The sequence below is a fragment of the Salmo trutta genome, chromosome 31 (genome assembly GCF_901001165.1).
Source record: "Salmo trutta chromosome 31, fSalTru1.1, whole genome shotgun sequence".
NCBI lineage: Eukaryota > Metazoa > Chordata > Actinopteri > Salmoniformes > Salmonidae > Salmo > Salmo trutta.
In genome coordinates, this window is record NC_042987.1 from 9,608,536 (window position 1) to 9,625,123 (window position 16,588).

General features: G+C 44.3%; 1 protein-coding gene across 3 annotated transcripts; it reads left to right on the forward strand.

Annotated features, from left to right (window-relative positions):
• The first annotated feature begins 5,620 nt into the window (after positions 1–5,620).
• Positions 5,621–13,899, forward strand: LOC115169458 (ETS-related transcription factor Elf-1). Of its 3 annotated transcripts, none has more exons than XM_029725096.1 (8): positions 5,621–5,729; positions 6,952–7,549; positions 8,117–8,237; positions 10,227–10,337; positions 10,648–10,803; positions 11,011–11,079; positions 11,210–11,402; positions 11,532–13,899. In XM_029725096.1, exons 2-8 carry the CDS (start codon positions 7,478–7,480, stop codon positions 12,163–12,165), a joined length of 1,356 nt encoding a protein of 451 aa, XP_029580956.1. In that variant the 5' UTR covers positions 5,621–5,729; positions 6,952–7,477; the 3' UTR covers positions 12,166–13,899. The 3 variants fall into 3 exon arrangements, with proteins under 3 accessions (XP_029580956.1, XP_029580957.1, XP_029580958.1); XM_029725097.1 differs by lacking the exon at positions 5,621–5,729 and adding an exon at positions 6,355–6,799; XM_029725098.1 differs by lacking the exons at positions 5,621–5,729; positions 6,952–7,549; positions 8,117–8,237 and adding an exon at positions 9,316–9,624.
• Positions 13,900–16,588: the final 2,689 nt, after the last annotated feature.

Here is a 16,588-nt window from a genome sequence, read left to right on the forward strand (position 1 = left end):
GGATTTAAAAAAAAATCATGATCAATCTACACACAATACCCCATAATGACAGAGAAAAAACAGGTTTAGACATTTTTGCAAATGTATTACATTTTTTTAAAAACATCACATTTATGTAAGTACTCAGACTCTTTACTCAGCACTTTGTTGAAGCACCTTTTGCAGCGATTACAGCCTAGAGTCTTGGGTATGATGCATAGGCATGGCACACCGGTATTTGGGGAGTTTCTCCCATTCTTCTGTGCAGATCCTCTCTAGCTCTTTCAGGTTGGATGAGGAGTGTCGTTGCGCAGCTATTTTCAGGTCTCTCCAGAGATGTCCGGATGTGATCAAGACCGGGCTCAGGCTGGGCCTCTCAAGGACATTCAGAGACTTGTCCCAAAGCCACTCCTAAGTTGCCGTGTGCTTAGGGTTGTTGTCCTGTTGGAACGTGAACCTTCGCCCCAGTCTGGAGGAGTCTGAGCTCTCTGGAGCAGGTTTTCATCAAGGTTTTCATCAAGGATCTCTCTGTACTTTGTTCTGTCATCTTTCCCTCGATCTTGTCTTGTCTCTCAGTCCCTGCCGCTGAAAAACATGCTTCGCCGTAGGGATGGTGCCAGGTTTCCTCCAGGCATGAAGCTTGGCATTCCGGCCAAAGAGTTTATTCTTGGTTTCATCGGACCAGAGAATCTTGTTTCTCACAATCTGAGAGTTCTTTAGGTGCCTTTTGGCAAACTCCAAGCGGGCTGTCATGTGCCTTCTACTGAGGAGTGGCTTCCGTCTGGCCACTCTACCATAAAGGCCTGATTGGTGAAGTGCTGCAGAGGCGGTTGTCCTTCTGGAAGGTTCTCCCATCTCAACAGAGGAACTATGGAGCTCTGTCAGAGTGACCATAGGGTTCTTGGTCACCTCCCTGACCAAGGCCCTTCTCCCCCGATTGCTCAGGTTGGCAGGGCGGCCAGCTCTAGGAAGAGTCTTGGTGGTTACAAACTTCTTCCATTTAAGAATTATGGAGGCCACTGTGTTCTTGGGGACCTTCGATGCTGCTGACATTTTTAGGTACTCTTCCCCAGATCTGTGCCTCGACACAATCCTGTCTCCGAACTCTATGGACAATTCCTTCGACCTCATGGCTTGGTTTTTGCTCTGACATACACTGTCAACTGTGGGACCTTAAATAGACCGTTGTGTGCCTTTTCCAAATCATGTCCAATCAATTGAATTTACCACAGGTGGACTCCAATCAAGTTTTAGAAATGTCTCAAGGATGATCAATGGAAACAGGATGAAACTGAGCTCAATTTTGAGTCTCATAGCAAAGGGTCTGAATACTTTTTTGTTTTTCATTTGTAATAAATTTGCACAAAATAAACTGTTTAAGCTTTGTCATTATGGAGTATTGTGTGTAGATTGTTGAGGAAAACATTTTATTTAATCAATTTTAGAATAAGGCTGTAAAGTAACAAAATGTGGACAAAGCTCCGCTTCACATCACTGTATGGGTTTTGACTCACAGCCGCTCTGAACTTTAGCACCGCAGGAGACAAGAAGTTGACCCCATCCCTTCCGTTAATTGGGCAACGTTTTGCAAATGTTTTGTCTGAGTGAGGGAAATGCTATAAATGAACAGTGCTCAATGTATTTTGAAAGAGGAGACGTTAAGGATTCTAATAAATACCCCACTGGGCACACACTGAACTGAATCAACGTTGTTTCCACATCATTTCAATGACATTACGTTACACCAACGTGGAATAGATGCGGAATTGACGTCTGTGCCCAGTGGGACTGCTTTGATGTCATACGAGCAGCCAAACACCCGAGTCCAAATTTGCACTTCACATTTCCATATCATAAAATGAATGTCATATACAGTGTCAAGTTTTTTTTTTATCACTATGTTTAGTGTACAGTTACAAGATGACATGGCCTCATACCCTGGGTTGTTCTAAACAGAACAGAGCTTATGTTTGTCTATTGTGAAGAAAATCCACTGCAGAATAAGCACCTGAATGCACTTCATGACTCCTTTCTATAAGCACCAAAAATTACAATCGGTTTCTCTGAATTGCCTTGTGAAAGCCTAACACTAAGATCCACGGGAGGCGGGTGGCGACTTAATCGGGGAGGACGGGCTCGTGGTATTGGCTGGAGCGGAATAGGTGGAACGGTATCAAATACATCAAACACATATTTTCCAGGTGTTTGATGCCATTCCATTTGCTCCATTCCAGCCATTATTATGAGCCGTCCTCCCCTCAGCAGCCTCCACTGGTAAGATCATATTTTATACCGTAGCTAGTCATGTTGGCAATAGAACAAGCTTTCAAATGATGCCAACCTGAGCCAGATTGCGATGTATAACGGGCCATTTTTGGATTGCGTAAACAACAACGCAACAACAAACAAGACAACTACAAGTGTGCTTGCTCTAGTCTCTCAATGGCACAGCTAGGAGAGCTCAAAGCACCTTCTAGTTGAAGACTATAATGAAATGACTGAGGTACTGTGCACATTTCGGAGAGGTGTGTGGCTCCCATAATCTCCAAACTGTTCCCTTTCAATTGCTACCATGCTTATGCATTTCATATTACCTCTGTAAGAAACATTTCAATTTAGCCCTATCCATACAGGCCAATTCCCACGAGTGTAAAGGGTTAATTAATACTCATATAGAAGTATACTTTTATTTTTTCAAAATAATAATAACAATAAAAAATTGTAAATAAACATTTTGAATTACCCACAATACTCTAAAAACAGAGTCAAACGGCAAGATAGGAAGTGCAAGGAGATTAAAACCAGACTTCAAAGGCGTTCAATCAACCAATTCTCTCTCCTTGGTTATCATCATAATATACTTACATTTTGAGCAACATATTAAGTTGTATGTATTATTATTTGGGGGGGTAAAAGGAAATTAATAAATCATTGATACTACTTACGTTCATTTTTATTAAGTATGTTGGTTGTTTTTGTGTCAATTAAAAGTCAAGAATATTTTTTCACATTGGCTGTGTGAATGTGTGTAACATTATTTTATTTTTTTATGAAATGTACCATCTTACTGCCCCAGAAGTCACCTGTCCCCCTTTCACTCCTTTCACAACACTCTTAAAAACACCAATATTCAGATTGAAGAACCACTTTGGGTGTTTCAGAGTACTTCTATTCTGTTTTAAACCACTGTGTATCATAAGACTTACATTGGGTTTATATTCAAAAACCCAAAACACGAGTGTGACTGTTAATGATTTACTTGACAAAAACAATGGTATTGTGATAAGAAGGAGGTGGGTGGGTCTGTGTAGTAGCTCGAGACTGAAGTGAAAGTGTTTTGTGCTCTGCAGTTGAACATCGCAGCAACCCTAGAACTGAGGTTGTGAGTTTGGCATCCATGTGAGGAAAAGCCAATTCAAGGAGGCTTAAGGTTATATGTGTGTTGTATTTTAGAGTTCTTATCCCTTCATGTTGTATCTGTGTGCATGTCAGTTTGTTTAGGGCTTTAGGGTATTTACATAAAGTATCCAGGCACCTGTGGCTTTGCAGATGATAAAGATAAATAGTCCAACATACACACACACACACACACACACACACACACACACACACACACACAAGGGGGTTAAAGAGATTATTCAGGATTTTGGCAAAGAGGCCTTTTATCTACTTCCCTAGAGTCAGATGAAATCAGATTTTTAAGTCTCTGTGTCCAGTATGAAGTAAGTTAGAGGTGGTTTTGCGAGCCAATGCTAACTAGCATTAGCGCAATGACTGGAAGTCTATGGGCATCTGCTAACATGCTAGCATGTACCCATAGACTTCAATGACTGGAAGTCTATGTGTATCTGCTAGCATGTACACATTGACTTTCAGTCATTGCGCTAGCGCTAGTTAGCAACTTCCATCAAACTGCACGCAGAGACATAAGAATTATATCCATGAGTTCATCTGGCTCTGGGGAATTTATTTTTGAATTTAACCTTTATTTACTAGGAAAGTCAGTTAAGAACAAATCATTTTTTACAATGACAGCCTACCCTTGACGATGCTGGGCCAATTGTGCGCCGCCCTATGGGACTCCCAATCACAGCCAGATGTAATACAGCCTGGATTGGAACCAGGGACTGCAGTGATGCCTCTTGCACTGAGATGCAGTGCCTTAGACCGCTGCGCCACTCAGGAGGCCTTCCACTCAGAAGTAGATAAAGGGCCTCATTGCCAAAATCCCAAAGTATCTCTTTAAGATTTGTAGCTCACCAAAACATGTTATGTTATTCAGAGTCTCCCCATAATTTCTCCATGTTAGATTGGCTAGGCTTGGTCACCCGGGGCAAAAGAGGAAGCTTATCAGCTCCTTTCCCTGTTCCTCTATCTGCCTGGCCTAGTTCACAATACGCTTTCTTTACACACACACACGCACGCACACACACACACACACACACACACACACACACACACACACACACACACACACACACACACACACACACACACACACACACACACACACACACACACACACACACACACACACACACACACACACACAGGGCATTGAGTGTGTTATGAAGCTTATCACTGTCCCTAAGGGCCTGGCAGCAACATCACAGGCTCAGATATGACTGAAGCCACAGACACAGACGTGTGCGTAATAGAGGAACCTTGGGATGGACTGTGTCATGTCCCAAATAGTCTTAAAAAAACACCTTTTGTCACCATTGTGTAGGGGAGGAGACAAGTGCAGGAGCCATTGAACAATATTGGGACATACAGAGAGAGACACAGAAAACATGGAGAAGCGTCTCCGGTAACCCAACATTCTAAACAACCATAATACAAGACGGCAGTCTGGCAGACGTACAACGGAACAGTGGTCTCCGTGGTGACAGCTTTTCCAGCGTTATAATAGGCCTCCCCCGCTCCCTCCCTTTCTCTCAGGAGGAAGTGGAGCCCACAGAAAGGGTTGTGCTTCCTGTGCGATAACAGCCTCAAGTTGCATCTTGCTCTCTTAGCCGTCATGCACATACACGCAGGCATACACGCACACGCTGTCAGCATAGAACAGGAAACCCACATTGGACAGTATGGAGGAGGGGGTTGAAACCAGGTTGACTACCAACAGTCTTAATCAACCTCCTGTCCTTTCCTTGGCCCATTCAATTCAAAATTCCTCTCCATTGTGACCAGTGCTGCCAGAAGTGTCAAATATCACATTATACCCTATGCTATGCAAGCAACAACACATATAGCAACAATATCTGCTGAACACAAGCAAAACAGAACAGCAAATGAAGACATTTGTTGATTGCCATTCCCAGAAGTCTCCTGTGAAAACATATTGGCATTCAAAATGCATAGGCATGACTATAGCATGCATATCTGCCCTGTGAGCAGCTCTTTGTCTCTCTAGGGAAGTCTCGTCTCTCTTTCTTTCTCTAAAGGGTTAAGGGTAGAGTGGGAGGAGATCAGGTAAACGCAGGTGTGTAGCGTAACAACTGTCGTCATGGTGCCTGTCACCGAGCTTGCTTACCTACTGCAACCTGACACCTGAGAGAGAGAGAGAGAGAGAGAGAGAGAGAGTGATAGAGAGAGAGAGAAGGAGAGAGGGAAAGTAAGAGGGAAAGAGGGACAGAGGGAGGGAGAAAGAGAGAAGGAGGGAGCAAGGGGACATGGTAGACCAGCAACAGCAGAAACAGGATTTTCTGGTGCTAACAGCAGTCAGTAACTGCCTGAAGAGAAGAGGACAGGTGAGTAAACGAGTGGAGAAAATGAGTGAGTGAGTGAGTGAGTGAGTGAGTGAGTGAGTGAGTGAGTGAGTGAGTGAGTGAGTGAGTGAACAAATAGGGAGGTGAATGAGTGGAGGAGAGCGAGAAAGAAACCCGAGGCATACAGGAATGTGTGTGTGTGATCCTATCTAACTGACACCATGGACAATGCCTGGCATGAATGCAGAGAGGACAGTCCAGGGCTGGGTTATGGTTGGCGGTTGTGTCTTTCAGACACAGTGATGATGGTTGTATAAGCACGTTTCTGTGAACAACAGACAAAGTATATCTAATCTAATGTAACCTAATGATGTAGGACGAAGATGTCAATTTGTCAGATGCAGGTTTGTCAAACTTGTTTGTTGTTTAACAACTAATCCCGTATGTGTGGGGATGTGACGATGTGGAAGAAATCCTAATGAGATTAAACAGACGTCAAATGCACAGTCAATCATTACCTAGCCCCTTTTGTGATTCCCCCACCCTTCTCTCTGTAGTAATCTAACCCTGTCTGTCTGTCTGTTAGCTCTGTGCTTATCTCTCATAGGCGCTATTCCAAACACATTCCAGGCATACCAAACCAGAGGAAAAACACTACATCTTGAAATGAGAAGTTTCCTTTCGCAGACACACGACACAGACACACCCTAACGCAGATGCCCATCGTGTGACCTGAGCATTAGGACCTCTGAGCAGACACAGCTGCTCGTTTTTGCCTCCCCTGCCTCCCTTCCACACATACAGCACACTCATATAACACACACTCATGACTCACTCCGGAAGCTTCTTTCCTGTTGCTGCTTTGGCTTCTTTAGAAGGGGAGATAAGAAAGCAGCGCGTGAGAGAGAGAGAGAGAGAGAGAGAGAGACAGAGAGAATAAGACAGAACAGAATAAAGAACGTGATAAGAGGAAGGAATATAAATAGTTGCTGGTTGTAAGGGGCCTTGGCTCAGCTTGGCAGACATTGTTTTTGCCCTGGGTCTTCCTAACAGACTGTTGTTTAGAGAGCCCCGATCATGTGATTCTGTTCATTGTTTGCACTTTGCTCAAGGTGTGTGTTTGATCTGAAAGAGTGTGGCACACGTAGAGTGCACGTAGAGTTATCATGCCCTGAAGAACCTTCGCTAATGTTATTCATATATTTTTCTATTTCCGTCCCCCCCCCCGTACCCCCACCGCTCTGTCTCTGTTCCCTTTTCGCAGGTTAAGACCACAGGACCGTTGGCGGCCTACACTTCCTCATCGAGAGCAGAAACCGTGAAGAAGAGAAAACAAGTAACTATGCTCTTGTTCAGCATTTCATCTACGGACCGTCTACTGAGGAGGCCTGCGGGATTTTATCTCAACAATTTTACCAAGTAGCCAAGCCAAGCCAACACTCACTCTTCTGAGGGGTCTAGCCACTGAGCTGGAGTGAGCAACTAGTTAGCTAGCCAGCTATTTCATTTAGCCAGTTTAGTCACTGTGCTGTTATTCAGCCATGCGGTTGGAAGTCACTCTTCCTCAGAAGGACCTGTGAAAGACCACGGACACAGAAGAGGACAGGGGAAGCTTCGGATACAACTTACTCGGCTCTGGAACTTATGAAACACAGAACCTGTGATTTGACACTTATAACCCATATCTGGTGCTCCGGGACCTAAAAACTTAGAGCGTGTGGTGTGAAACTGTTGGACATCTAACGTGGAAGGATGAAGACATCGTAGAGCTGCCATCGGAGTCTTCTGGGATGTCTGCCATGCTGCAGCAGACGGAACTCATCTTTGAGTATGCCAGCGACCGCGTGAATAATGGACTACAGGTGGGAACGACCGTGTGCGCGTGCATGAGTGTGTGTGTGTGCACGCCAACAGATAAAGCATCAATGCCTCCTCTAGAATCACGCGTCAATGTAGAACCACTTGGGGAATCAAATATCAAAGTGCAGACGAGCTGTATTGAATGCAGAGGTAGAGTCAAGACATACAGTAGCCAAGGATGACATGATGACGACGTCAGCCGTAGCTATTGAAGCATCCACACTAATGTCCACTAGGAACACACTGACCTATTTTTTTTTTTTAAAGGAACAGCAAAAGTAGTCTTCTCACTTACACTTCTCTATCCCCGTAACATCTAGTCTTGTTTCACTGTATGTCTGTGTACAACAACCTCTGCCTAGAGGTTACAACCTTAAGGCACAGATTTTAGTACACTTTCCCTTTAACTGCAGAGTTTCTGGTTCAAGCCCTCCCCAATACTCCTGAATTGATTTACAATATCAAACACTTTGAAAATATTGGAATTTATATGCCCTTAAAGCGTTGGATAGAATGAATTAGAACGGAATTAAAGTGAATGACAGATCATTTGTCCCTCTGTGTTGCAGCTGGATGAGCACTTGGCCTCTCCTGCAGTGATAGTGGAGCAGGTCCCACACTCCCACCTGCTCTCCTACTCAGGCCTGGCCTGTGAGCAGACACACACAGACGACCACCTGCTAACAACAGGTAACAACACATGCACACACTTACCCTGTTCTCATGAAGGGAAAGGGAAGGGCTGGGATTGAGCTGCTGGGCTTTCTTGGCATCATCAACAGCACCTGCAGAGACAGAAACAGGCACAGAGGACTTAACATCATTTTGTAGTACTTTAGGAGGTCTATGTTCAGGTAAGGGGTCTGGCGTTTTTTAGGATGTGGGTTTAGGCTCCACGACTTCATTCACCTCCTGAGAGAAACTGTCAGTGTAAAACAGGAGTGCAATATGCACATAAGTACTGGTGCTGGGCAAAAATAAATTGCTGATGAAGACATTGTACATTCAGTGTGATGTATGGAAGGTGGTTAGCCAGTTAGCTAGCTAGCTAGCTATGGTAGATAGTTTAGCTACCACACTACAAACAGATCGCTATGAAGCTAGTTGCTGTGTTTATAGCACATGTATCACTACTGGAATTTAACAACAGAGCAGTTTCAAATCAAAATAGTTGAACCTAACTTAACCTCTATGGGATCTGTGTCCCCCCGCAGGATGGTTGAGCTAACGTAGGCTAATGTGATTAGCATGAAGTTGTAAGTTACAAGAATATTTCCCAGGACATAGACATATCTGGTATGGGCAGAAAGCTTAAATTCTTGTTAATCTAACTGCACTGTCCAATTTACATGAACTATTTGATTTGATTTATTACATTATACCATGCTATTGTTTGAGGAGAGTGCACAAGTATTATTAATTAACCAATTAGGCACATTTGGGCAGTCTTGATACAACATTTTGAACAGATATGCAATGGTTCATTGGATCAGTCTAAAACGTTGCACATACACTACTTCCATCTAGTGGCCAAAATCTAAATTGCACCTGGCCTGGAATAATAAATGATGGCCTTTCTCTTGCATTTCAAAGATGATGGTAAAAAAATGCATGTTTTTCATTGTATTATCTTTTACCAGATTTAATGTGTTATATTCTCCTACATTCATTTCACATTTCCACAAACTTCAAAGTGTTTCTTTTCAAATGGTATCAAGAATATGCATATCCTTTCTTCAGGTCCTGAGCTACAGGCAGTTATATTTGGGTATGTCATTTTATGTGAAAATTGGGGGGGGAAAGGGTTCGAGCCTTGTTTCTAACAAAGCATAAATAAATACCCTAGCTGGCTATCTCTACTCATGTTGATGAGGGGACCGTAAACTGCCTGTGCACATGCGTACTGTGGCCTTCGCATTTGGCCCAATCAGAGAAGTTCTCAAATCCAGGAAGTGGAACAAAACACGTCTTCTTATGGATGCTGCAGATTTGGTAAAGTTGATTATCATGTAGCTCTCTGCAGTGAAACAGTTCGTGGAAGTAAATATTGAGCAGCGAGGATCTTAGATCTTAGCAAGTAAGTTTGTGGCAAATTGGTTTTGTAACTTTACTTGTCTACTTGTCTACTCCTGTAACTGTCTAGCTAGTTAGCTAACCTAACTTTGAACTACCTAATTTAGCAACTAACAACGTTAGCCTCTTTTTTTATTTTCTACTTTTAGATAGCTCACTGTCAATCGTTTACCGTGGCATGTTACAACATTAGCATCATCTCTGTTTATAGACAGTTAGACTGTCGTTGTGGAAGAAAGATGGGCTTACTAACAGTGTAGTACAGGGTTTCCCAAACTCTGTGCACATTTTTGCCCTAGCACTACATAGCTGATTCAAATAATCAACTAATCATCAAGCTTGGATCATTTTTATCAGCTGTGAAGTATTGGGGGGGGGGGGGACGTGCAACCCTTTGGATCCCGTGGACCGAGTTTGGGAAAGGCAGGTGTAGTAGTTCGCTAGCCACCTTGTTTATTCCCGCTGTCCCATCACTAGGGGTTGGCCTACAGACAGAGCCATTAGGTCATGCTGACGCGTCACACCGTTTCTCTCGATACTGAGCTCCCCTCGTCTCTCTCCATCTCTTCCCTTTACCCCTCTCTCTCTATCTATCTATCCATCCAGTGGAGGGCAGTGAGAGTGGAGATGAGGAAACCATGGAAACATTGGTGGCAGCTGAGACTCTCCTCAACATGGAATCCCCCGACTCCCTCTCTCTGGACCAACAGCACTACAGTGAGACACACACACACACACACACACACACACACACACACACACACAGCTAGTCTTAGCTAGTAGCTCAGTGAGTAACTCGTCTCGACTCAGTCTTTGCGTGAACTTCTCAGATGTCGCTGAACGTTTAGCTTGTTGTCTGCCATCACCGTGTTTCTTCTCTAGGGCAAACAAACATCCATATTTCTGCACTGATTTGGAGCAGATGTATACATCCTGTAATCTAATGGACCTCATCTAATGGTCTCCTTGTAGACCCATTCATTACGCCGTAAGCCCTAGCAGTGTGTGTTTGTCTCCTCCCCTCTAGCCCAGCTGTACGTTCCCTCCCTGGGTGATGCCGTCACATCGCCCGTTACCCACCAGTTGATGGTGTCAGTGGAGGACATTGTGGGAGCTCTGAGCCAGCCCCAGTGGGTCACGCTGCAGAGGGAGACGGTTGCCGAGCAACCAAAGAAGAAGAGAGGTCAGACTGTAATTTTACTTATGTCATTATCTGGCCATGTTTTCAAACTATAAATTGTAATCATAACCTTAGCTCATATGTCTGCTCATCAGTTCTGACAATATTACTTATTTTGTGCTTTCTCACGTTTCTATTTATGGACTGCTGTAATTTACAATGTCAATTATGTCATTGTCACAGTAAAATAAAAGCTCTTATGTGTTTCAGGTAAGAAATCCAAAAGGCCTGAATCTCCCACACCGGACATCACATTCAAGAGGGGAAAATACAGCAAAGGTACACACACACACACACACACACACACACACACACACACACACACACACACACACACACACACACACACACACACACACACACACACAACAGAACACTCAATCTCACCTCTCATTCGCCTGTGTTTCAGGTAACACTCTGTATCTGTGGCAGTTCCTGATTGAGCTTCTTCAAGACCGTCAGGCCTGCCCCCGCTATATCAAATGGACCAATCGGAATGCAGGGATTTTTAAGCTGGTCAACTCTAAGGCTGTGGCCCGACTCTGGGGAAAACACAAAAACAAACCAGACATGAACTACGAGACCATGGGCCGAGCTCTCAGGTACGCTGTAGTTAACTGACATACTATTATTATTATTCTTAATTTTAACAAAACTTAACTTTCTATCTGTGGCCCTGCAGGTGTGGCCCTGCAGGTGTGTATCAAAGCTGACCTCTCTGTCCCTAACAGGTACTACTACCAGCGTGGGATCCTGAACAAGGTGGAGGGCCAGAGGCTGGTGTACCAGTTTGCTTCCCTGCCCAAGGACATGGTCTTCATCAGTGGTGATGAAGACCAGGAGGACCAAGGCAATCATGAGGATGATGAAGACGTTCCAGAGGAAAGCCCGCCCTCCAGCGACCAATCCCTGGACGATTTAGCGTCCTACGAGCATTCTTTCCCTCCTCCTCCCCCCTCCTCTAGACCAGGTTACCAAAGGTCCAGGCAGACCAGCAGTACTCCGGCAACAGCCCAGCGGCACCAACCCGGCCCAAAATCCGAGTCCCGAACCCCAGCCCAGCGCAGAACAGTTCTTCGACCACTGGGAGGCAGTCTGATCCAGCAGCAGCACCTGCCTATAGTCTCAGCTGAGATGCTGCGCACCCTGCAGAACGTGCAGTCTCTGCAGACCGGTCAGCACGGGTCGGTCTTCAGAACCGCTCAGCTGCTGGGGAGTATGTGTGAGAGACAGGCTGCTACTGCAGAACAGACCACCGGTCAGATAGTGACTCTGCAGTTACTGCCCGTGACCTGCCCTGTCAAGCAGGGGAAGCTGGAGGTTAAGACAGAGGAGGACCCAGACTCAGGACTGACCAGGGAGTAGGATGCCCCGAGATATCTGGTCAGTGTCGGTCGCTGTCATCTCCTTCTAGTCAAGACGACTATAGAGGACAGTGATTGAAAAGGGAGACCTCTGAGAACGATGATGGACAGATGTGATGTAAATTTGATATATTTTACAGATGTGACAGATCTGAATAGTCTTTGTCTCTCACTCTTACATTCCCTTATGCACCAGAGCCATTTTTACAGAGAGTTAACCAAACTGTCTTCCATGTTGGCACCAAACACTCCATGACGATAACATTCTAATAGGCATTCTGAGTAGAAAGTCATTGTCTTAAAACTCTTGGTACCAACATGGTGGCCATTCGAATTCTCCACCAAAGACGATAGACGTGCACTGGAATCTACAGCCACTCTGCAGGATATCCTGCGCTACTCTCTCTGTTTGCACTTCAGCTCCACTGTATGCATGGGAGCTTGCACACTGTGCTTTTTTTCTCTCCATTTTCTTTCCTCTGCCATGATCAAAGCTTTGCACGAATGTTAACTCTTCATGTGCCATTTTATTTGTCCCCACTCTTACTCTCGCCCACCAAAAGTGCCTAAAATCTTCAAACAGTTCTGTTCCAGATTTCACGAAAGACAGCCTTGATCTGTAACACGCTAGCTACTGCAAATTGCGCCTAAACATTGTTTTATGTCTGTGCCACTTGATGATCTTCAACGCAATCACACACTCACACTGTCACCCACAACAGTAGAAGACGCACCATCAGTGCTTGTGGTAAACGTGTTGTAGCTGATCTGTTCAGGGGATACATTCCATAGAGATTATTACGACTGTTAACTTTCCAATAATGGCTACAGGCTTTACCTTCATGTTTCCAGGAAATAATACAAATCGAAATCAAAAAGGATTTTCTGTGTAATCTTTGCAGCAGTACTGTTGGCTTTGAGATTAAGGAGCATTAATGTTGACAGGTTGCCTGATAACTTCTCTCCGGCTTTTTGGAGAGCGTGAAAGTACTTCTGCCCGAGTCAGTAATGTTCTATTGACACTGATCTAAAGTCAGTTTTGTGGTGTTCCCTGGTTATTATTTGGGGATGGTAAACTGATCCTAGATTTGCCCCAATGGGCAACTTCTACCCAGTGCCCTTCTGACAGACAGTCCTGTTAGCATTCCAGATATGAATTCCTGATATGCTGTAGTAGCTATGACTGTGCTTTCTTGGACCATATGCCTTGAATTTTTGGTGTGTGTGTGTGTGTGTGTGTGTGTGTGTTTTGTTTTTCCATCAGTTGTCTCAGGTTTGTATGCATTTTTATTTCTGCACACAGTATATATGGTCTCAGTTCCCAAACGCTCTAACTCATCTGTAAAGAGGTAAGATGTTGTTGCTCTTTTGGCCTAGACTCTTATCTATGGTTCGTTTTGCTGTTCCTAAGAGGATCCTCTATCTAATGCCTTGCAAAGCCGTAAGACCTTGGCTCCTAATAAAAAGCTCATTTTTCATATGCAATCTTTTCCTTTGATAATATTGCCTTATGCTTCTCTGATTTAGCTGGAAGGCTTTGATATATTTGTTATTGTTATATTGTGTGAAGAAACTTGGTTAAAATGTAATTGTGGAAATGCTGTACTAGGCTTTTATACTACCAATCAATTTATTGATGTTCATTCTGATGTTTTCATGCAATTTATTATACAGAAGTAGTTGATAAAAGAGGAATTATTGTTTTCATTAAATAAAAGTTTTCATTTTAAATGAATCCTGGTAGTTTTTTGGCAAACCTTAAATGTTCCTCACCCGCACAAAATTACCTGTGTCTGTGACGCCTACCGTTTGGTGCGACGCGAGTATGGGGAAACTGAGAAGACATTGTCCTTTTGAGTTTGAAGCAGAGTCTTTACCTGATAGTCATGTTATCCAGTGAAAGTGTTTGTGCTGAACCCACTAAGGCGTTTCAGATGCCAAGCTTATGGTCATGTTGCTGCAGTTTGTTGGAGGGAGGTTCCGAGATGTGGGAAGTGTGCAGGATGGCATGGGACAAAGGACTGTGTAGCATCGGTGGGAAAAACAGTGCGTGTCAATTATGGGGGTGCCAATGTTGCTGGGGATCAGAAGTGCCCAGTGCGAGAGAGACCGGTTGAGGTTGCCAGGGTTTGAGAAGAACAGAAGGTGTCGTATGCTGAGGCAGTGAAGAGAGTAGAGGGTGATGAGTCAGGTGTGAGTAATAGGCCTACGCCAATATTATGAATTTGTGCTTCGGTAAGGTTGACTTGTTAGCATTCATTGCCATGGTTATAAACTGTACCGCAGAAATGGAATGTCAATTTATATTTTAGTCATTTAGCAGACACTCCTATCCCGAGCGACTTACAGTTAGTGGGACTCTGCTGTCCTATCTTCAGGGGGAAGCTGGGCAGGGACTCTGCTGTCCTATCTTCAGGGGGAAGCTGGTTCCACCATTGGGGTGCCGGGACAGAAAATAGATGTGGTGGCAGCTGCAGAGAAGCACTTGGGTGTACGAGGTTTTACTGCAGAGTTACAAGGTGCGTTGAACAAAAGGGTCCCGTCCTCACAGGTCATCAGCCTGGTGAAGGATCAGTTAGGGTCAAAATCAAATCAAATAGTTTTGGTCACATACACATAAACTCAGCAAAAAAAGAAACATTCCTATTTCAGGACCCTGTCTTTCAAAGATAATTCGTAAAAATCCAAATAACTTCACACATCTTCGTTGTAAAGGGTTTAAACACTGTTTCCCATGCTTGTTCAATGAACCATAAACAATTAATGAACATCCGCCTGTGGAATGGTCGTTAAGACACTAACAGCTTACAGACGGTAGGCAATTAAGGTCACAGTTATGAAAACTTAGGACACTAAAGAGGCCTTTCTACTGACTCTGAAAAACACCAAAAGAAAGATGCCCAGGGTCCCTGCTCATCTGTGTGAATGTGCCTTAGGCATGCTGCAAGGAGGCATTGAGGACTGCAGATGTGTCCAGGGCAATAAATTGCAATGTCTGTACTGTGAGACACCTAAGACAGTGCTAAAGGGAGACAGGACGGACAGCTGATCGTCCTCACAGTGGCAGACCACGTGTAACAACACCTGCACAGGATCGGTACATCCAAACATCACACCTGCGGGTCAGATACAGGATGGCAACAACAACTGCCCGAGTTACACCAGAAACGCACAATCCCTCCATCAGTGCTCAGACTGTCCGCAATAGGCTGAGAGAGGCTGGACTGAGGGCTTGTAGGCCTGTTGTAAGGCAGGTCCTCACCAGACATCACCGGCAACAATGTCGCCGTCACTGGACCAGACAAGACTGGCAAAAAGTGCTCTTCACTGACGAGCAGTGGTTTTGTCTCACAAGGGGTGATGGTCGGATTTGTGTTTATCGTCGAAGGAATGAGCGTTACACCGAGGCCTGTACTCTGGAGCGAGATCGATTTGGAGGTGGAGGGTCCGTCATGATCTGGGGCGGTGTGTCACAGCATCATTGGACTGAGCTTGTTATCATTGCAGGCAATCTCAACTCTGTGCGTTACAGGGAAGACATCCTCCTCCCTCATGTGGTACCCTTCCTGCAGGCTCATCCTGACATGACCAGCATGACAATGCCACCAGCCATACTGCTTGTTCTGTGCGCGATTTCCTGCAAGACAGGAATATCAGTGTTCTGCCATGGCCAGCAAAGAGCCCGGATCTCAATCCCAATGAGCACGTCTGGGACCTGTTGGATCAGAGGGTGGGGGCTAGGCCCATTCCCCCCAGAAATGTCCGGGAACTTGCAGGTGCCTTGGTGAAAGAGTGAGGTAACATCTCACAGCAAGAACTGGCAAATCTGGTGCAGTCCATGAGGAGGAGATGCACTGCAGTAACTTAATGCAGCTGGTGGTCACACCAGATACTGACTGTTACTTTTGATTTTGACCCCCCCTTTGTTCAGGGACACATTATTCAATTTCTGTTAGTCACATGTCTGTGGAACTTGCTCAGTTTATGTCTCAGTTGTTAAATCTTGTTTTGTTCATACAGATATTTACACATGTTAAGTTTGCTGAAAATAAACGCAGTTGACAGTAAGAGGAAGTTTCTTTTTTGCTGAGTTTATTTAGAAGATGTTATTGCGGGTGTAGCGAAATGCTTGTGTTCCTAGCTCCAACAGTGCAGCAGTATCTAATCATTCACAACAATACACAAGTCTAAAAGTAAAAGAATGGAATTAAGAAATATATAAATATTAGGACGAGCAATGTCATAGTGGCATTGACTGAAATACAGTAGAATAGAATACAGTATATACATATGAGATGAGTAAATCAGTATGTAACATTATGAGATGAGTAAAGCAGTATGTAAGCATTATTAAAGTGACTAGTGCTCCATTATTAAAGTGGCCAGTGATTTTATGTCTATATATATAGGGCAGCAGCCTCTAA

Coding starts and splice junctions, on each gene's coding strand:
- LOC115169458 (XM_029725096.1), top strand. CDS start 7,478: ATGTCTGCCATGCTGCAGCAGACGGAACTCATCTTTGAGTATGCCAGC. Junction 7,550..8,116: donor GCGTGAATAATGGACTACAG/GTGGGAACGACC, acceptor TCTGTGTTGCAG/CTGGATGAGCACTTGGCCTC. Junction 8,238..10,226: donor CGACCACCTGCTAACAACAG/GTAACAACACAT, acceptor CTATCCATCCAG/TGGAGGGCAGTGAGAGTGGA.